Source organism: Coenobita brevimanus, chromosome 40 (assembly GCF_032717465.1).
Source record: "Coenobita brevimanus isolate Jiangsu-jjx chromosome 40, ASM3271746v2, whole genome shotgun sequence".
In the NCBI taxonomy this organism is placed as follows: domain Eukaryota; kingdom Metazoa; phylum Arthropoda; class Malacostraca; order Decapoda; family Coenobitidae; genus Coenobita; species Coenobita brevimanus.
In genome coordinates this window covers 10,486,595-10,509,324 of record NC_136993.1, presented here as the reverse complement: position 1 = coordinate 10,509,324, position 22,730 = coordinate 10,486,595, and the positions used below count along the sequence as shown (strand labels likewise).

The window sequence follows — 22,730 nt, the reverse complement described above, 5'->3', positions numbered from 1 at the left end:
GGGCCCCAACAATTTCCGGACCTACGGCCATTGAGGGGTTTAAACCCCCCACCCCGCCCATGACCTTTTACCGGCGTTGATGAAAAACAATAGGCTGTCATTATTTATGGATGTCTACCTTCTGATTTTTTTTTTTTTTTTTTTTTTTAGAACGATTGGCGGAAAATTGTGACCTATAGAGAGCAGACAGACAGACAGACAAACGGAAATGACTAACATGCTTGCCGAATTTTTTTATTCCTGCAAGCAACGAAACTGCCATAGCCAGAGCACTTGCCTGATGGATCTCATTGTCTTCTTAGTTTTCACCAGCGTGTAGGCAGTCATGTGTCTGCTTCTTTTTCACTGGTGTGTTGGCAGTCATTTTGCAAAATTTTTTGTCATTCATTGTGAAGCACAGATGGGTTTAGGGCAGTGGTTCTCAACTGGTGGTCCATGGAGACATTTTGGGTGGTCCACAGGACGTTCACTATATTTGGTAATAAACTGGAGATTGGTGCATATATTTTTTAATTTATTGAAAATTCAGTATGAAAAAATTTATCAATAAATAATTGGCCATTCATTTTATTGTATTATTCCTATTGATTATTCCAGTATGACTGGTACTTACCCAAATCTGTCAACACATGCAGTCAGATATCTTCTGCCATTTACATCAACTTCCATGTGTGAGAGCAGATTTTCATGTTTGTTGTACATTAACTCCAAACAGAGGCATCGGCTTGCAGTGGAAAGTGATATTCATTGTGCATTATCAAGTACCACTCCTAACATTGAAAAGCTTGTCAGTGAGAAGAGAATCCAAAAGTCTGGTTGCAAAGAAAAATGTTAGTTGTATACTCCGACGCAATTTCAAAATTCTGTTTGTTAGAAATAAATTTCACAGGAAAATGTTAGAGAAGTATTTATGTATTTCCTGGAAATCATGATTGGAAGAAATATATTTCAGACCAAAATGTCAGCTGTCTACTATTTTGTATCATTTCTTGAAATTCTGTTTGAAAGAAATATATTTCTAACCAACATGTTTGTTGTCTATACTTTATTTACCACTACTCAAAAATGAAATGGTCCACGATATTTTTTTTTATATTGGGCTGGTGGTCCATGGCACGAAATAAGTTGAGAACCACTGGTTTAGGGCGATAAAAAACATGCTTTGTCAGGTGAACTAGATGTTTGTCTTCAATTTGGCAAGAATGAAACATCGATCTTCAAAGTCTGATAAAATGGTGTCGGAGCCGGCCACTGGGTCCCGACGATTTCCTGACCCACGACCATAGAGGGGTTTCAAACCCCTACCCAGCCCAGGGCCCTTGACCGATTTTGATGAAAAACGATTGTCTTCAATGGTTTATGGATATCTACCTTCTGATTTATTTTTCAAAACAATTGGTGCAAAACTGTGACCTGTAGAGTGCAGACAAACAAACAAACAGATAGGCAGAGTGACAGACAAACATACAGAACTGACCAACATGCTTGCTGAATCAAAATATTCCGGCAGGCCATGAAATTTCTATTGGCAAAACGCTTGCCAGGTGGATCCCTCCTCTCATCTCGCTACCCTGTTCCCTCCCCCCTCTTGCCCCCTTCTTCTCCCTCTCTTTCTCTTCCTCTCTTTTACCCTCTTCCCTTCCTTCTTCCCCCCTGTCTTCTCCCTCCTTCCCTCCTCTACCCCCCTTACCACCTCCATTTCCCCCCCTCTTCCTCCCTTCCCCTCTTCCCAACCCATCTTCCCCCTTTACCCCCCATCTTCCCCCTCTCTTCCCTTCTCCTTCTTACCCCCGCTTTTCCCATAGGCAGATCGCTTGCCGGATGGTTCCGATTGTGTCTTCTTAGTTTTCACTGGCGTGTTGACAGTAATTACGCGAATTTTTTATGCTTCATTGTGAAGCACAGGATTCGTTAAGAAGATAAAAATTGCATTGCTATGTGCGCCAGATGTTTCTCTTCAATCTGGTAAGACAAAAAAATATCGATTTTCTAAATCGAAAAAAAATAAAAAGTGCTTGAGCCAGCCACAGGGTCCAGATGACGACCGGACACACAGCCACTGGGGAGTTTGAACCCCCACACCCAGCCCAGGACCGTTCACCAGTTTTGATGAAAAAACTAAAGGCTTATAGGGTTTGTGAATATCGTCCTCCTATTTCTTTTTTTTTTTTTCAGGACGAATGGCGCAAAATTGTGACCTGTAGAGAGCAGACAATCATACAGACAGACAAACATACGGAACTGACCAACATGCTTGCCAACTCTTACGATTCCGGCAAGCAACAAATTGACTAAGCAGAGATGTTATGGAGCTAACTTAACTGAAGAGAATGTGGGCCAATACGTAACACCTCTACCTCGAAAACCCCATCCTGACGAGAATATTGTAGTTTTGCAGCTCCATGTGTAATGCACTAAAGACCTCAGTCTATACGAGTTTATATGTTCATTACCAGGTGGTCTCCCTTGAACTGAATAAACTTCTAGATTCAGCAAAACTGAATTAGCACACTATGTAATTATTTAATGGAGTGGTGTCTATATAAGGGGTTTATTCAACTATTCCTCCTGGACGTGTGGACTGATTTTGGTGAAACTTTTTTGGAACACTCCCTAAGGCTCCAGATTCTCCATATACTTTATTTTTATTCCGAGAAATATTTTGCTTGCCCAATTACCATATTCCATTTACTCCTCATTAGGTTGTGTTTCATAATGAAGCTAAGTCCACTTCCTGCGAACCTTACTACATGCAGTCTTTTCCTACATATTTAGTTTATTGCAGAGTTCCACAAACAAACACTGGGTGGCAAACCGAATAAGCATAGGCCGTTACAGGTGGCCTTACGTGTCGTAATAAAACAAAATCATTCATATCTAGTGGACAAAAACTTATTCACTTACGTAAAATTCATATCGTTTGCGATGGTCTCAACCAGCTTGGTTTCTGGGCTCATGATGAGCAGCCTCTTGCCTCCTGGGGCGGTTGGGTCAGATACCTCCTTCGTCTGTCCTGTTCCTATGTGCAGGTGTGCGACCGACAGAAGAGGACTGTGGATGAACCTGTATTGGAGTTTTAGAAATATAAAATCAGTAACTAATTGTTTTCTTTATCTACCATAAAAATGAATAAAAAAGCAAAAATTTCAATGCCAGATTGCTGAGAAATAAAAGAGCTTTGTTTTTATCAGTTACTAGGCAGCGCTTATGAATGAAATGTCACTCTGCAGTATTGCAGAACTTCCGCCTATCAGAAATCTTTTTATTCTCCGAACTGCATCTCTTTGGAACTCGCTTCGCCAGAGTTGTTTTTACCCCCACCACACTTCAACCTAGAGCTGTTCAGCTGTTACAGATTTTTAATGAGTGGAGGACACCAGTAATCTGGTATACGGATTTTTTTTTCTTCCTCTGTTCTGTTATTAAGAGAGAGAGAGAGAGAGAGAGAGAGAGAGAGAGAGAGAGAGAGAGAGATTACTTATGCAATAGAAATCAAGAGAATTATATATACAAACATATACAAAACATAATTTACTCTAAGCTAGTGAGATTTCGTAAAATGATCAAGTTTTCCTTATCCTAGTCCACAGGTATCATAAAAAATATGAAAAAAATGGCAACTGAATTTAAAAAGTTAGTATGCATAATAATCTTGGAAATTTTCTTAAGAAGGTGATATCTTGTTGCTTTGACCACGCTTACTTGTACGCTTTTTCAGGAAACATGGAGTGGTGAGTTAGGCGAGTTAGTCCACCTTTCGCAGTCCAAGAAGCAATTCTTACTGAGTAGGTTCCATTAGAGCTGTAGGGAAACTCCACAAGAATATCACACCTGCAAAAGTACGAGGACATGGGTATTAAATCTCACTACGGCTATGTCTCAGTAATTTATTTTCTAATACTCCTTAAGATTATATTGCATTATTCCTCTCTGTACAGTTCATCAAGCAATACTAACAGAGTAAGTTCGGTTGAGGTCCTAAGGTTAATTCACAGATGTATTGCACTTGCAGATGTTAACGCCCTTTTTTAAACGTACGCTGATTCCTCTGTATTATTTTGATTGAGGAAGACACTGACGAATGTTAATTGGGAGGAATCCCAAAACTTGGACATACGGGCTTCTCTACATGTACTGGTGGAGTAGGCGATAAAGTAAGTACCAACCCTACAGAATGCAACGAACACTTAACTGAGGCAGTAAAGGATTAATTATGGCTTCATTATGACTTTTTGACTATGATTTCATGACTGATACCCTCCATTTCACACAAGATATCCTGGATTAACCTGATCACATGCATTCATACTGGGACGGTGCAAGACAATTACAGGAGGCAGGCAAGATTCCCCATGAGTAACGAGGCCAACCTATGTGGAGATCTCAGAACAACTCTAGCCCTACTTATTTATTCATATCCATATCCTTATTATCCAGTGCATATTCTGATGATTATTATTCACATCCTCAATACACCATACACTTTAGGCCGCAACATCCTCTTGAACAATGTTGCTGAATGTCAAGTAGGAGCGAATATCACAAGGAAGCATACAGTGGGAAAATAAGATTTTTTTTTTTCTTTCTTTTTTACGAGTTTCCACGGGAGTACATGGGGACGGTGGTACTGAATATCTGACTATTCATATAGGCTAATATAGACAGATAGGTAGACGGAAAGACATCGGGGTGGCATTGAGTCAATGGCAAAGACAGTCGCGAAAGATAAGTGAGACTGTCCTAAAACCTCAGGCTGAGAAATGATGTACTAATAGACCAGCAAATAATTAACCTGGAAGCGTAAAGTTCGTGATAACCGGCAAGTACCAGTATGACGGGGAAATAAATTTAGTGAAGAACTCTACATATTTTATGCTTACCTCCAAGGTTTCGCCAAACTATTAGTTCCATAGGCTGTTGGAAATCAAGTACAAATGTTTCTCTTCTTCACTTCGTTTAAGCTCATCTCGAAGTTCACCCACATCAATATCACAGCCAGTCCAGCATTAAAGACGTGGCCTGGAGCATTACGAGAACACACGATACTGGACCTAGGCACGGGTTACCTCACGATGTGCCCATATCAGAGCAATGTTTGGATACATAAACACACGATTTAGTCTCTTCCTTGGCTCATGTCAGTCATCTACTGAACCTCCAAGAACAGGATTCTCCTATGTGCCCTGCCTCATCTTAAAAGGCTGACTCATCTTAGTCAGCCACACTGCAGCCTTTGAAGCATCTTGTCAGGCAGACTCAATCGCCCTACACAGTTCCCCTGACTCAAGTCAGTTGTGAGAACAATCTCCAGCTCCCAGACCCACCACTGCAGCGTGAATGTGAACAAGTTCCACTCCATAGCAAAGTTGGATCCCTACTGAAAATGCATCAATCTGGCACACACACACACACACACACACACATACACACACACACACACACACACACACACACACACACACACACACACACACACATCATGAAAATTAATCTCCACATTCCACATACTGTACATTCATTTCTTGTCTCTATACCCAGTACATGTTAGTTGTACTTTAGACAATGCTCTGGCGATTGAGCATTACACAGGTATAATCTTCACAGGCTAAAACTCATTATATGTGTAAATATATGTAGATATGTGTAAAGATATCCTCATGGAATATTGCAGGATTGAGAGATAAATTGCATAATCCGGATTTGGTGAGTTTTATTTTGGAGTTTGTTATTGTATAGTTGTCAGGGATTAAGTTAGGTGGTGTGTACATTCCCCCTGAGGACTCCACATACCACGATCCCGATCTGTTGGGTGCATTGCCTGGACGGATTGGTGAGTGTGAATGTGCTGTGCTGATGGGTGACCTCAATCCTCGGATCCGGAGGCCTCACATAGGTAAGACAAACGGTGATTCTTATGTGAATTGTGCAGAAGAAGATTTTACGATGAATAATATGGAAAGACCTATCTTGCAAATGTGAAACGATAACACTATGGTTGTGGCAAACTTCCTGAAACATGAGAACGAACATCTGGGAGGCACCTTGTAATTCTGCCATGAGCAATGGATATCTGAAATTCATTTGTGTTTGGTGAAGCATGATGTAATTAGTATAATCAGTGATTTACAGGTTAAACAAGATATCAAGGGATCAGACCATGCATATCACTGACTTTTAGTACCAGTAATAGTATTATAATGTCCCCTGCCCTTTTGTTACAAAATGCCAGATGTTTGGGTGGGTCGTACATATGGATGTGCAGCAATAATATTGTATTAAAAGGACTCATGCATCGTGATGTTAATGAGGACGAGTTTATGTCCAGACTGGCTCAACATGTTCCCCAGATCTTTATAATTATAATGGCTAGGGATAGTGTATAAAATGCATTTGTAATATCATTAATGATATAACCAGGGAGTGTGTTACGGAAAAGGGTTTTCAGATTCGTCAAAAAGAAGATACTGATATATTTGTACAGCACAGATGGGAAAGGTTACTCGAGTCAAATGGCCCCAGAACCATTTGGAAGGCAATTATCACTCCAACTGTGATCAACCAGATGAATCTCAGTTTAAGATACATTTTAATGAATTGTTAAATCCTGATAATCGGAAGGAAGAACCAGTTGACATCGGGGATGCGCCTACTGTTCCCGTGCTGGACGACCAGTTTAACCTGCCCCGTCCTGACCAATTTTCCACCACAGACTCCCTCCAATCCCGACCAATTTGGAAAAAAAAATTTTTGGCTCAACCCTCCGCTTTTGGTGAGAAACATCGATAATTCATAGAGAAATCGCTCACCTGAGGTTTAACCCGTACAATCCCACCGTCGGCATAATGCTGACGGTACAAAACGTCTCGAGTAATCCCAGCGACATGATGGTGCCGACAGCAAAATCAGAGCTCTGTAGCGTATCTCTCACTGCTTCAATCTAGCTAATTTTTTGCTAAGGAGCAGCTTAATGTATTGACAACATTGTGCACAAGCACTTGTAGCACTGAGTTTGGTTCTGCATGGCTGGGTAACATCAGTGTGCCACTGTTCGTCACAGCATTAGAATGTTGGGGAAGTCACGCCATTTTTCCACCTCACTGGGCTGCAGGAGGTGGTTTAAACTGTCACATGGACCTGCTGTCCCTTCATTTAGTGATTCTATAGAAGAGGGAGACCTGGACGACTCTCCTGGAGAGGAATATGAGCCAGTGGAGAAGGATATTGAGAATGAGGATTCCCCCATTCTCCCTGATCCCACCCAACTGGGTGGGAAAATGTAGCTTACGGCTTGGGAAACTGGGCTAGAAACACGATGGACGGCCATCCTGCACTTATTTCTCCAATAAGGAGCACTTTTTTTTTGCTTTTCCTTGATTTATGTCATTTGGGATTGTTTTATACAATAAAATTTTTTCCGTATTTGGTCCGGGACTGGGTGGGTATAAAATTACAAAATTGCCTGGGATGGTACGGGTTAAAATACTGAATACAAGTAGCAGTACCCCTTACATTACTGGGTTTTCTATCAGGCTGGCTCCAAAGAAAACGAGTTCAATGGGAGAGTAACTATTCTACCCCACTCAAATAAACGGTATTTATTTATTTATTTGGTACGAATTTATATGCAGTACAAGAGTATACTGGTTTTCACACAGTGATATAGGTAATATAAGCATTGTCTCACTCACCAAACACATCAACATACCTGATCTTTTTTTGGCGACATTACCTGATCATCATTTCTGGCTGTTTCTTCCTCTAATGCTACATAAACTTCGTCCTCCACATTGTCATTGATTGGGGAATCATTCTGACCTTGAATTTCGTACCGTGGCTTCACCTATGTTTCGAACATTTCAGTGACTCTCTCGAAAACCATGCTTGTGGCATTGCCCATAACATGTCTGTGAAATGTTGCTAACATGTTTGAGGCATCAAGCAATGTTTCCGACAATGTTCGGGAACAAGTGTGGCCGGCTCCTAAGAGGTGTTGTCTAGAACAAACTATAGCGCTAAGATTATTACCATATGTGATTATGCCAAGAATATGAAAGTGAAATTACATGTCTTGTTTATTGATTTTAGCAAAGCTTACGACAGAGTTCCAAGAAGTAAGCTTTTGCAACATTTAAAATCTCTGGGTTGCGGTAAGATAATGTTAATACCAAAAAGAAAAATGTACAGATGTACCAGGAAAATAGGAAGAGCAGCAATGGTGGAGGCCACGGTGTGGGTGAGACAGGGTGCACCGTTTGGCTGTTTGTTATTCACCATTTATATAAGATGGTAAAGCAGGCAATGCAGGCTGACGGTTCCCTGGTGCCACGCACATGGTCCGACTTATGAACGGCACCGTTTTCATTGGTACGCCACGGGAAAGGTGTATAAGAAAATTAACTATTGTTCTAGAATACTGTAATGAACATGTAATGATGCTCAGTGATGGTAAGACTAAATACTTTCTCATTAATTATAGTGATACACTACCAGTTATGGTCCAGGGCTATGAATAGATTATTAAAATCTGCATTTATACTTAGGAGCTTGGTTCACATATGCAGGGGGAATGAAGGAGATGATGCAGCTGCACGGAGTGCAGGGACAAAGTATACTGAATAAATTCTCCGTGTTTTGTTCTGCTTATATGGACGTGCATTTTTATAACAAACGTAGAGTGTTTGACGCACCTGTTACATCTGCCTTATTGTATAGTACTGAAACATGGCCCACTAAGAGCTGTGTATACGCAACAAGGCAATATAATAAACTAGTAAAATGCATACTGGGGTGAGACATAATACAAGTATCAATTTGTGTTTCACTGAGTCAGGATTATCCCCAGTTAATCATGTTTTGGCTGTAAGGAGGAAACATTTCTTGGAAGCCAAACTTAATATGAGAGATGGAGAAATGCCATTTCATTTTGTATCATCTATGCTGAGAAGCAATTACTCCAGGCTATCGGTTTATGCAAACGTAATTAGAGTTTGATTATACTGAGAACCTACTGTACCGATTAATCGTGGTGATAGTGAAGAAGCCAGATACTGCATCCAACATGTAGAGGTGTATGGTATGTAGGAGGACTGCTGGGCCTTGATAGCAGACTGTGAAGCCTATGCCCAGAGTCAAACACATAAAAAAAAAAAAAAAAAAAATACCGGACATACAAGATTGACCTTAACCCTGAAATGAATGCACATGGGATTTCTTCCGACTGAGTGCACACTGCCGATTATGTTCGGCAGGCGTTCACAAGGACATGGTTAATGTCCCATTATCAAAAAATCTAGACAGGAAGGTGGAGTCGATTGCCTCAGGAACAGCGTTTATGTCAGTGTCATGCGGGGCATGTACAGGACAAACTGAACGCCACGTACCGCTGGAATGTGCACCCTCGGAACCATTACATCAAGATTTACTAGACTAAACTTCATTGCATTAAATTTATTATTATATGAGGAAGAACATATGGGTGCCTTGTGTGAATATGTTTATGAGTCATAAAGTTGTGTAAAAATAATTGGCATTATGGAATCGCGTGCTTTTTTATGTAGTTAATGTTGTTTGCCCACCATGTTACCTATAAAAAAAATAAGTATTTGTTTAAAACATTATAAGGTATCGGACTAATTACTCTCATTATTGAACCATGTTTTACTTCTGTAACTGCATTGTAAGAACACATTTTGTAAACATACTGTCAATAAGCTTTACCATCATCTGCCCACCTGCCCTTACTATTGGTTTAAGCACAAGTAAATTATGTGTATTACCTATACATTGTGACTTGATCCTCAGAGTGTCTAAACACCTCACCTTAAAGCAGAGGTGTAAGTAAAGAGGAGCAACATGGAGTTGGTCATGGCCAGGGTGTTTCGGAGATAGTGAAGGCGGTGGACTGAGAGGCGCGTTAGGACAAGGAGCTTCGTCGACCACATGAGGAGGTGGCTCTTGCGAGACCACCAGGTGAAGGCAGCGAGAAACTCTGGGTCGTCACTCACTACTAACACCGTCACGGACCAAGACACCTGCCTCAGCTGGTGGCATCATCCGAGCAGGATGGATGTAAAAAAAAAAAAAAACTAATGGGGGGAGGGGGTAATATACCCCATAGTGTCCCTGAAAGCAGCCTCTGCGAAGGCGAAAATATCTGAGAAACAAAGAACGGGCACTTTCCTGTGTTCCCCTCCCTCCATTTTAACACAATCAACCTGCTGTTAAATAACTAATAACAGCCGGTATAGAAATCCGAGATATGCTGAGTTATTGACTGATTGGTTGAGTTATAAAGGGATTTAGTAGTTCGTATGTAATCTAGCCTGGTCCCCAGCAACACAAATCAGCCCACCTAGCACTGTGGGACTTGTCCACTCTCCTGAGTTTATAGGTAAGTTAAATTGATCTCCGGTAGACAGCTGAAAAGTGCACTAAGAATGAAGATAACCCTACTGGAGGTATAACAAGCTGAATGCAGTATCAAATTGAAGCTTAGGTCTTCAAGTTTCCAGAAGTGGAGTTGTACTTTGCAGTATCGCTGCGTAACCTTTACTTTTTAACCTCTTTTTTACTGTAAACTTAACTAAAAAATAGTCACACCATGCATATGCTTTCTTTTGCATATTTTCACACCCACATATGACTTAAGCATAAATAACGTATCGTTTATGTTTCAAACACGAGAAATTTAGAATATGCCTATCAGTTTACTGTAAAATGCACATAAAACGACATACTGGCTATTTATTTTGTATAAAAGTATTGAAAAAATCATCATACACATTTCAAGAACGATAACGAGATAACGGTCACAGGTATCAAAAAAGTTACTTCAACAAAAATTTTGAAGCATTTCAACAGCTTTCAAATGACCCATAACTGAATATCTGGATTAACATCCCAAGGAATTAAAGTAATTTTTGCATGAAGCGGTTTTAGTCTTAGACCACAGCGGGTGAGGCTAAAAAATGGGAGTTACCATCACCGACAATACAAGTGTTTGAGGATAAGTAATTAAAAACAAAATAAATTAACTTATTTTCTTGACGACACATGCTACAATGTGGTTTTTACTGCAGACTGCTGTGAGACTGTCATCAGGCGAAAAAAAAAAAAAAAAAAAAAAAAAAAGGAAAATAGGCGAAGATAATGAGCAAATAATTTTAGTCATCATTTTCATCCTCATCATCTTAAAATATAATTACACTATTTAGACAGCTATCACAGTTGCATATCTCAGCACATTTTTGGCTGCTAATATGCAAGGGCATTTTCTTCCATCAGTGTACTTTTCACCCCTACAGAATAGGTGGGTCTGGTCACGCAGTTCCATTGGGGCAGACTCCTTCAGACTACTTACACACTGCATGTACAAATCACATTTGACCAAGCCATAATCAATGGGATCCATTGTTTTCAGCTTTGCAGTGTGGATAGTGCACCAGATTATAGTTTGTAACTAGGTTTTTAGAGCATGTTTCATAAAGACATCATCAATCGGTAGGTAGGATTACATTGGCTTGTCTGTTGAGGCTGCCGTTCTAAGGCACAGCTCATCGAGGGTGTCACATGACATGCCTTTAATTGCCTACCCTTCTCATACATCAAGAGGGGGAACTTGTTACTGCTTCTAGTCCAGGCTTCTTATTTTGACGGTGAAATTTTGTCAGTCCCATCAGAGGGTCCTGATGTTTTTGGAGAATGGTACAGGTAGTATGCTTTCCGAGCTTGAAGAGACCGGTGGTTGTGTCAGCCTGTAAGGGCATGTGCAGCTGGTAGGATTGAACAGTGCCGTTTCTCCAGTGCTTCAGCAATTTTAGGTACAGGTATGAATCCCGAGTGACAAACTTTTCTGAATGACCTTAGTGCATGTATACGTCATTGTTTAATTTCCCTCTACTTTGGTAATATAAAAGAAGTAAGACATTTATATCATCACTTCTGATAATGGTGCGTGGCAAAGATGACATATGTGTGGCACGTAGGATCATCTTTGTGACGCTTTTCATTGGTTGAGAATATCTTATCCAAACCTCTGCCTCCTTGATCGGTTACTTCCCCTACAACTTCTCCATTGGGATGGCCTGCATCAATGTAGAGAAGTGTATGGTATGGAAGACTACTGGGCCTTAAGGGCAGGCTATGAAGCCTATGCCCGGAGTCGGACACATAAAAAGAAATACAAGTGTCCTTTCTTAGGTAATTCTCTCTGTGTCTTTTACCTCTATGTATTTGCTCAAGAAAAGAATGAGAGCCATTTTGTTCTGTCGTGACCTGAGAAACTTGTCTATTTCCCATGATCTAATGAGAGTGAACACAAACAGTAGATAATGCTTCCGCATTGCTAATGTTCTTTGGCTTTGATAATTGAACTTGTCATAGCTGTCATACTCTAATACAAGAGTCTCAGCATCAAGGTCAGGATTCCTGTATAAGGTGATCAACTTCTTGACTACAACTTCTCCAATGTCATCAGAGGTGATTCACTCACACCTTGGATAAAGCTCATGCCGTCAATGATGTATGCTGCTTGAGAGTGACACTTGGACCTCAACTCCGTTTCTTACAGAACATTTTCCTCCAGCTTGTGTCCTAAATCTGACTTTGTGGTTTTTCTCATGGTTCCATCACTATGGAACAGTTCAGCTGGAAATGGGGTTAACTCAAATGACATAACTTCCCTATCAATGTCACGGTGCTTTGCAACTGATAACAAGTTCTATCTCTTACACTGCAAAGCAGAAGATAATGGATCTCACTGATTATGGTTGGGTCAGATGTAATAATGACATGCAGTATATACGTAGTCTGAAGGAGTCTGCCTCAGTGGAACTATGTGACCTGGCCCACCTATTCTGCAAGGATGGAAAATAAATGCACTGATGGAAGAAAATGTCCTTGGATCTTACCAGCCAAAAATGTGCTGAGATATGCAACTAGGATAGCTGTCTAAATAATGTCATTACATTTCAAGATGATCAGGATGACGACTAAAATTATTTGCTTATTATCTTCGCAATTTTAAACGTCTGATGACAATGTCTCACAGCAGTATGCTGTAAAAACCACAATGTACTGCCTCCAAAAAAATAAATTAATTTAACTTGGTTTTAATTTCTTCTCACTTTTACTGTCGGTGGTGGTTGCTCCCATTTTTTAGCCTCACCCACTGCGGTCTTAGATTACAACCGCTTCATGCAGAAAATTACTAATTCTTCTGTAAATTAATCTAGAGTATTCATTTAGGGGTCATTTAAAAGCTGTTGAAATGTTTTTTAAAAGATTTATTGAGGTAATTTTTAAAATTCGTGTGACCGTTTTCTCGTGATCGTTATTAAAATGGTACCATGATTTTTTAATCTATCTATCTATATACCTAGGTTGCTTCCCCCAAGGAAAGGGAGGTAGCCGAGACAGGACAACACTCCCCATTTACTCATCCATTCAAACACATTCATTCGCATCTTAGCCTCAAAGGGGAGAACGGACAGATCCTCACCGCTCCACACCACACAAGGGTCAACTGTGCAATGCAATCAGTGACATCCGCAGCAGGGCCCGACAGCAGAGCTGGTTTACCTCTGCCACATCATAACGGACCCATCTCCTTACCCGCACCTGAACTGACTAGCTGACCAGACCAAATGCGGGAGAATATCCCCTTAGGGCTGTGTCATCACTTATTCATTCACAGTTTCTCTCCATTTATTTCTGTCATGAACAGCCACTCTTCCTTGCTCAACAGACATCCCTCTCGCATCCAGCGCTCTCTTCACACTGTCCATCCATCCTATTCGTGGTCTTCCTCTCAGCCTTATGCCTCTCACATCAGATCTAGTTATCTTTTTCACCAATCACTCATTATCCATTCTCTCCATATGCCCAAACCATCGCAACACCCTCTGCTCAACTCTACCAGCCATCTCCCGAACAACTCCAGTTCTCCTTCGCACTCCATCATTTCGCACTCGATCCATACGAGACATCCCACACATAGTTCTCAGACACCTCATCTCCATTACATTCAAACTTTTCCTCTCTGCTACAACCATATTCCATGTTTCAGCCCCATATAATGCAGTCGGTACCACAACACCCTCATACAGCCTTCTCTTTACATCCATTCTAAGCGAACAACATCTAAACACTTTTCTCATTCCTCCCACCACCTTTCCTACTTCATTTATTCTAAACTTCACTTCTGCATCTATTCTTCCATCCACAGCAACATGTGACCCTAGATATTTAAAACACACTACCTCCTCAAGCAACTCCCCATTCAAAATTATATTCATCCCCAACCATCTACGAACCTCGTACACTTCATTACTTTACTCTTATTCTCATTTACTTTCAATTTCCTCCTTTCACACACCCTTCCAAACTCCTCTACCAACTGTCTCAATCTTTCCTCTGAATCAGCCACCAGTGCAGTATCATCTGCAAACAGCAGCTGCTTCATATTCCACTCTCCACCATCAACATTCACCAGACTCAGACCTCCACCTAAAACTCTTTGCATTCACCTCCCTTACAACACAATCCATGTAGACATTAAACAACCAATACGACATCACACATCCCTGTCGCAGCCCCACTCTCACAGGAAACCAATCACTCACAGCATTTCCCACTCTTACACATGCTCTACTATTTACATAAAAACTTTTCACCCCGTTTAGTAACCTACCATCAAGTCCATACAATCTTAAAACAGTCCACAAAGCCTCCCTATCAATTCTATCATACACTTTCTCTAAATCCATAAATGGCCAAAACACATCCTTGCCTTTCGCTAAATACTTTTCACACACTTGTCTCACTGCAAACACCTGGCCCACGCATCCCCTCCCTCTCCTAAAGCCATACTGCTCATCACCAATCACTCCCTCTGTACCCTCTCTAACTCTCATAATTAACACTACCATACACCTTACCTACAACACTCAACAGACTTATACCCCTAAAGCTAGTACATTCATACTTATCACCCTTGCCTTTATACAACGGGACCACACAAGCACTTGCCCAGTCAATTGGCACCATACCTTTCTCAAAGCACACATTCAACAATCTTACTAACCAGTCAACAATAGTCACTCCACCACCCTTCAGGCATTCCACAGCACACCCATCCATACCTGCAGCTTTCAATGTTTTCATCTCCATTACTGCCTTCTCCACTTCCTCCTTCGTGATCAAAGAATCATTCAACTCTCCCAACACATTTATTCCTTGCACCCTTCCATCCGCCACAATCTCACCCACCCTTTCCTCCTCTACATTTAACAATCTTTCAAAATACTCTGCCCATCTCTTCCTTACTGCATCCATCTCAATTAACATCGTTCCATCCTCTGCTTTTACTCGTTCTTCCTTCCCAGACTCTCCCTTTCGCACCCTTTTCACCTCCTTCCAAAACATTTTCTTATTCTGTTGAAAATTCTCTTTCAGCCGCCTACCCCACGTCTCATCTGCTGCTACTTTAGCATCACGCACAGCCCTTCTCGCACTATTCCTCTTATCCATATACCTTTCATATGACATCTCATCCTTCCTCTGCAGCCACACTTCATATGCACGTCTTTTCTCAGCCACAGCCATACTCACTTCCTCGCACCACCATTCACTTCCTTTTCTTATACCATCACCCACACGTCTCACACCATACACCTCTTCTGCATGCCCCACCACAGCACTCTTAAAAAAATGCCATTCCTCCTCCACACCGCTATTTTCCGAATTTTTCACTGCATTCCACTCATCTTTCAATTTCTCCTGATGCTCTATCTTTTTCTCTCTTTTATCCAACTCACTCACTTTCAAAACCTCCCTGCCAAACCTAACCCTCCTAGCTCTCACCGATTTCTTCTATCTATTTATCTGTATACCTAGGCTGCTTCCCCCAAGGAAAGGGAGGTAGCCAAGACAGGACGACACACTCCCCATTTACTCATCCATTCAAACACATTCATTCGCATCTTAGCCCCAAAGGGGAGAACGGACAGATCCTCACCACACTACACCGCACAAGGGTCAACTGCGCAATGCAATCAGTGACATCCGCAGCAGGGCCCAACAGCAGAACTGGTTTACCCCTGCCACATCATAACAGACCCATCCCCTTACCCGCACCTAACCTGACTATAGTCTGACAAATCTAAACGTAGGGTTTTGTGGAGTCAGCCCCTCCCTGCACTGTTGCCATGTTTCCTAACCCTACGATGTATAACGCCTGTGGTTTGTGTAGTAGGAATGATACATAAATATAACTCATACTAATATAACTGTAATGAAAGTGCTGACATGTATCAAGGAAGAATAAAACTATTCTGCATACTATATTATACGATAATAGAGAAACGTTGCATAAAAATTTGGCAGTGTTGCTCTAAAAATATTCTAATTATTACTTACTTCCCCAACACTTCTAACATTGCTAATTAATTTAGCAAGTATAATTGCAAGAAAATTTGAAGGGATAAAAGTGGGAAGAGGCGATCCTTTCATAATTAAAATAAATATATCAAACAGCTCTGGGGTGGCAGCACTCACGCGACACGTGAGAGAGAGAGAGAGAGAGAGAGAGAGAGAGAAATAATAATAATAATAAAACTTTATTTCCACTAAACAGTGGGTATTCTTATACATTATACAGTAGTACAGCATACAGTATGAAAGTTCTATACACAATATAATACAAGTTGATACATATGGTGGAGAATAGTGACAGAGGTAAATGGTTTAGAAGGTGTGGGGACACTTAGGTTAAAAATAGATCAATTAAGGGATTTAGGAACGAAGGCAGTGGGAAGGATTAAGACAGATGGGATTGTAAGATTAGGGAGTTTGAGCAATAGAGTAGAATGTTTCCCAATGCACCTGGGAGGAGGAGGAGAGAGAGAGTCAAGCAGTTACGGTACGGTAGGTTACATTTCCGTATGCTCTCAATAAAATAGCATAGCAATTATCAACGGCTAATTATTATACAGCTGTTGATGGTGGGGGTCTATATTTATAGGAGGTGTTGGTGGTGGAGGTATAGCGGGTGTTGTTGATGGGGGTGTTGTTGGGGGTAGGGGTATAGGGGGTGTTGGTGGCAGGGGTATAGGGGGTATTAGAAAAACGGAGATCACAAGAGGGAAACAGTGTCAAGGTCATCGCTGATGGACAGGTCAGCTCGGAAACGTGGCGACAGTGCAGGGAGGGGCTGACTCCACCAAAACCCTACGTTTAGATTTGTCAGACTTTAGCTGATCAGACCAAATGCGGGAGAATATCCCCTCAGGGCTGCGTCATCACTTATTCATTCACAATTTCTCTCCATTTATTTCTGTCACGCACAGCCACTCTTCCTTGCTCAACAGACATCCCTCTCGCATCCAGCGCTCTCTTCACACTGTCCATCCATCCTATTCGTGGTCTTCCTCTCAGCCTTATGCCTCTCACATCAGATCTAGTTATCTTTTTCACCAATCACTCATTATCCATTCTCTCCATATGCCCAAACCATCGCAACACCCTCTGCTCAACTCTACCAGCCATCTCCTGAACAACTCCAGTTCTCCTTCACACTTCATCATTTCGCACCCGATCCATACGCGTCACTCCACACATACTCCTCAGACACCTCATCTCCATTACATTCAAACTTTTCCTCTCTGCTACACCCATATTCCATGTTTCAGCCCCATATAACCCAGTCGGTACCACAACACCCTCATACAGCCTTCTCTTTACATCCATTCTAAGCGAACAACATTTAAACACTTTTTTCATTCCTCCCACCACCTTTCCTACTTCATTTATTCTAAACTTCACTTCTGCATCTATTCTTCCTTCTACAGCAACATGTTACCCTAGATATTCAAAACAATCTACTTCCTCAAGCAACTCACCATTCAGAACTATATTCATCCCCCTACCATCTATCAACCTCGTACACTTCATCACTTTACTCTTATTCTCATTTACTTTCAATTTCCTCCTTTCACACACCCTTCCAAACTCCTCTACCAACTGTCTCAATCTCTCCTCTGAATCAGTCACCAGTGTAGTATCATCTGCAAACAGCAGCTGCCTCAGATTCCACCCTCCACCATCAACATTCACCAGACTCAGACCTCCACCTAAAACTCTTTGCATTCACCTCCCTTACAACACCATCCATGTAAGTATTAAACAACCAAGGCGACATCACACATCCCTGTCGCAGCCCAACTCTCACGGGAAACCAATCACTCACAGCATTTCCCACTCTTACACACGCTCTACTATTTACATAAAAACTTTTCACCCCTTTTAGTAACCTACCATCAAGTTCATAAAATCTAACACAGTCCACAAAGCCTCCCTATCAATTCTATCATACGCTTTCTCTAAATCCATAAATGCCCATAACACATCCTTGCCTTTCGCTTAATACTTTTCACACACTTGTCTCACAGCAAACACCTGATCAACGCATCCCCTCCCTCTCCTAAAGCTACACTGCTCATCACCAATCACTCCCTCTGTACCCTCTCTAACTCTCATAATTAACAATCTACCATACACCTTACCTACAACACTCAACAGACTTATACCCCTAAAGCTAGTACATTCATACTTATCATCCTTGCCTTTATACAACGGGACCACACAAACACTTGCCCAGTTAATTGGCACCATACCTTTCTCAAAGCACACATTCAACAATCTTACTAACCAGTCAACAATAGTCACTCCACCACCCTTCAGGCATTCCACAGCACACCCATCCACATCTGCAGCTTTCCCTGTTTTCATCTCCATTACTGCCTTCTCCACTTCCTCCTTCGTGATCAAAGAATCATTCAACTCTCCCAACACATTTATTCCTTGCACCCTTCCATCCGCCACAATCTCACCTGCCCTTTCCTCCTCTACATTTAACAATCTTTCAAAATACTCTGCCCATCTCTTCCTTACTGCATCCATCTCATTTAACATCCTTCCATCCTCTGCTTTTACTCGTTCTTCCTTCCCAGACTCTCCCTTTCGCACCCTTTTCACCTCCTTCCAAAACATTTTCTTATTCTGTTGAAAATTCTCTTTCAGCCGCCTACCCCACCTTTCATCTGCTGCCACTTTAGCATCACGCACACCCCTTCTCGCTCTATTCCTCTTTTCCTTATACCTTTCATATGACATCTCATCCTTCCTCTGCAGCCACACTTCATATGCACGTCTCTTCTCAGCCACAGCCATACTTACTTCCTCGCACCACCATTCACTCCCTTTTCTTACACCACCACCGACACGTCTCACACCACACACCTCTTCTGCATGCCCCACCACAGTACTCTTTAACAACTGCCATTCCTCCTCCACGCTGCCATTTTCCCGATCTTTCACTGCGTTCCACTCATCTTTCAATTTCTCCTGATGCTCTATCTTTTTCTCTCTTTGATCCAACTCACTCACTTTCAAAACCTCCCTGCCACACCTAACCCTCCTAGCTCTCACCCATCTCTTACCTACTCTTAACTTTCCCTCCACCAGGTAGTGGTCAGACATACCTCCACCCTCCCCTCTCAGAACTCTCACATCCAACAATCTTCCTATTACATTCCTAAACACAACCACATAGTCCGTCAAAGCTCTATCTACAATCCTTCCACCCTCTTGTATCACCCATGTATACTTATAAATATCTTTCTTCTCAAACAACGTATTCCCAATCACCATCTCTCGCTCAACACACATCGCTATCATTCGTTCCCCATTTTCATTTCTTCCAGGCACACCATGCATACTAACTACGCCTTCAACTGCTACATTTCCCACTCTAGCACTCAGATCTCCCATCATTACCACATTCACATTCGCTCCCAAACTCTGCAGACACTCATCAACATCATTCCAGAAAGACTCCCTCTCTTGTTCATCCCTTTCACTACCAGGCCCGTATGCACTCACAAACACCCACAACTCACGTTCAAATTTCACTTTCACCCACATCAGTCTCGATGACACCTCCTTCCATTCAGTCACACATTGCTGTACTTCCGGACTCACTAACAAGGCCACACCTTCTCTTGCCCTTCCTCTATCAACACCTGACAATCTTCCATTCACACTTCCAAACATAGACTCACTCTTCCCTCTCATCTTCGTTTCACTCAAAGCTAACACATCCAACTTTCTTCTCACAAACATTCTCCCAATCTCCTCCCTTTTAGCCTCAATCGTACTACATCCACACACATTCATAGACCCAATCTTCAGGGTACGTGGATAACTCCATCCCCCATCCCTTTCTCTGGCCTGTCTCTTTTTAGGAACTAAAAAACAGAGGAGGGGGTACCTAGTCCCCTCACCCCGCCCCTTTTAGTCGCCTTTTAAGACACGCTAGGAATACGGTGGCAGTATTCTTCCTAACACAACCTGGCTGCAGAGTAGTAGTACCACCCCATAGTGCGGCCAGATTGTGTCCTCCCCGCCACAGAGGGGGATTTTTTTAATATAAAAAAAAAATGCTATTATGATGTTTCAGGTGCATTATACAATAAACTGATAGCCATATTCTGATTCCCCATGTTTTGAAATATATAAAACGATGCAATATTTTTGTATAGGTCATATGTGGGTGTGATAAAATGCAAAAGAGAGCATATGCATGGTGTGACTATTTTTTTTTTTTTTTTAGTTTAGTATACGGTAAAAAAGATTAAAAGGAAAAGATTTTGTAACGATACTGCAAAGTTCATCTCCACATCCGGAACTAGAAGACATAGGCTTCAATTTGATACCACATTCAATTAGTTATACCTCCGGTAGGGGTATCTTCATTTTGAGAGCCTCTTGCCGCAGGTCTGAAAATAATATGGTATATGCCAAACATTCATGTTTTAAAATTAACCTTTTGTAGCCTCCTGGGAGCCTTGAGGACAGGGAAAAGGAGGCTCTTTAGCCCAAAAGTTTTTAGATTATGGGTCCTTTTTTCCCAAGTTTCTGAAGGTATGTTCTGGTTAATTCCTCTGAAAATGAACACAATGCAGTATAAAGTGTACATTATTTGGAAGCCTTCCAGAGCCACGAGGAGCTGACAAAAATCAGCCTTTTTTCTTCAGTCTTTATGTTTTTGGAACTGTACACAAATGATAAACACTTTATCACGGTGTTATGGGGCAGCCTGGGGCGAACTATAGAGATCTTTTTTATTATACTGTGATTATGCGGACTTATTGCTCACCAACTCTCGCCTCATCGTGCTGACTGCCTGGGTGATGGTTGCCAACCACATTTCGTAGAGATGCAGTAAAATGGCAACAGCGAGAATATCATTATGGACTGCATGTTCGCTGGTACTGTACTGTGAAAAATTAATGATTATGGTTTACAGTTTGGTTGATATACAGAAGAGCAATGAAAGCGATTCACATTTTATTCCACCAATGTCTCCAGTTAATACACTGGGTATCCCCACATAAGATATCAAAATTACTGGCCCAGTAAAATTTTTCATAAAATACCGTTAATCTTGGCTATTTACTGTTGCGAGAATCAAGAATCGAGTGTGTATTCAACCAGTAAACAGCTGCTGAATCACATGATTTAATAAATATGCTGTTCTGTACCCCTCGTTATAAATCGTACTGCACTGAAGTTTGTCACACGAATCATTTCCATATGGGTATCAGGACATTGTGGCCACCCTGTACAACAGCCAGCCACACTGCCTGAGCTCACTTGGCCATATTTTTAAAACTAAGCGCGCGAGGAGGAGGAGGAGGAGTAGAAGTAGTGGTGGTAGTAGTGGTAGTAGAAGTTGAAGTAGAAATAGAATAGTAGTGGCAGCAGCAGCAGTAGTAATTGAAGCAGGAGTAATACTTGTAGTTATAGTAACAGTAGATGTTGTTATAGTATTAGTAGCAGTTGTGGTAGCAGCAACAACAGCAATTGAGTGTCAAGTTTAAAACACCACTAAGGAGAGGAAATGTTTAGACTCCATCGCACTGCATATGACACAATTAAAAAGAAGGTAAACGGGTCATGTTCCATTTATTCCCCATCATGTGCTTTAAGTTTCATTACAAACTGAGTGTTAGTCTTCTTTTTCTCGCTTTTAGTTATAATAAGTCGGACGATTGTCTCAGACTGTTTACCTCAAGAATTATTTGAGTGACTTACCTTCCTCGCTTGGGTAACCACTGACAAGAGATTTGCCTGTGCCACGTTAAAGGGATCCATAGTCGTCGCCACCTGGAACACAGCAACACCCCAAGCAGCACGTAACTCGCTTGCGTGAAGTGACTGAGAGAGAGAGAGAGAGAGAGAGAGAGAGAGAGAGAGAGAGAGAGAGAGTGTTACATACCACACAAATCTTATGATCTTTTCAAGGTGTTCCTCTCTTAATAAAACCAGAAACACATTGATTACAGTACATTGTAGATAAAAAGCTCGAGAATAATACAGACAAGCTAAATTTATGAAAAAAAAAAAAAATTGAAGCGGTATGGAAGGGTAGGTGTATTGCCTCATTAGTCAATAACTCCAGACCTTCCACTGTCTCAAAACCAAGTCATCTCCTAATGAGATCTTGCTCATCTGATCACTGAATCTCAGCTGGGATGGAAGTGCCGTAATTCTATTTCTTTAGTTTGGAACCCTAGATTTATAAAGAAATTATTCATCACAGTATACTCATTAGTCAAAGTTTTTAATCCCACTTTACTTCTACATTGGCCTCGAAGAATTGAAGCAAGGGT

General features: G+C 41.4%; 1 protein-coding gene across 1 annotated transcript in view; it reads right to left on the bottom strand.

The window, feature by feature from the left end:
* Positions 1 to 22,212, bottom strand: part of LOC145396953 (putative glutamate receptor) — a 41,030-nt gene extending 18,818 nt beyond the window's left edge. The window contains exons 1-4 of the mRNA XM_080270187.1: positions 22,153 to 22,212; positions 9,820 to 10,040; positions 3,703 to 3,831; positions 2,905 to 3,063 (exon numbers count right to left, since the gene is read on the bottom strand). Coding sequence (XP_080126313.1) covers positions 2,905 to 3,063; positions 3,703 to 3,831; positions 9,820 to 10,040; positions 22,153 to 22,212 — 569 coding nt within the window. The remainder of the gene's footprint in view (positions 1 to 2,904; positions 3,064 to 3,702; positions 3,832 to 9,819; positions 10,041 to 22,152) is intronic.
* Between the last annotated feature and the right edge of the window lie 518 nt (positions 22,213 to 22,730).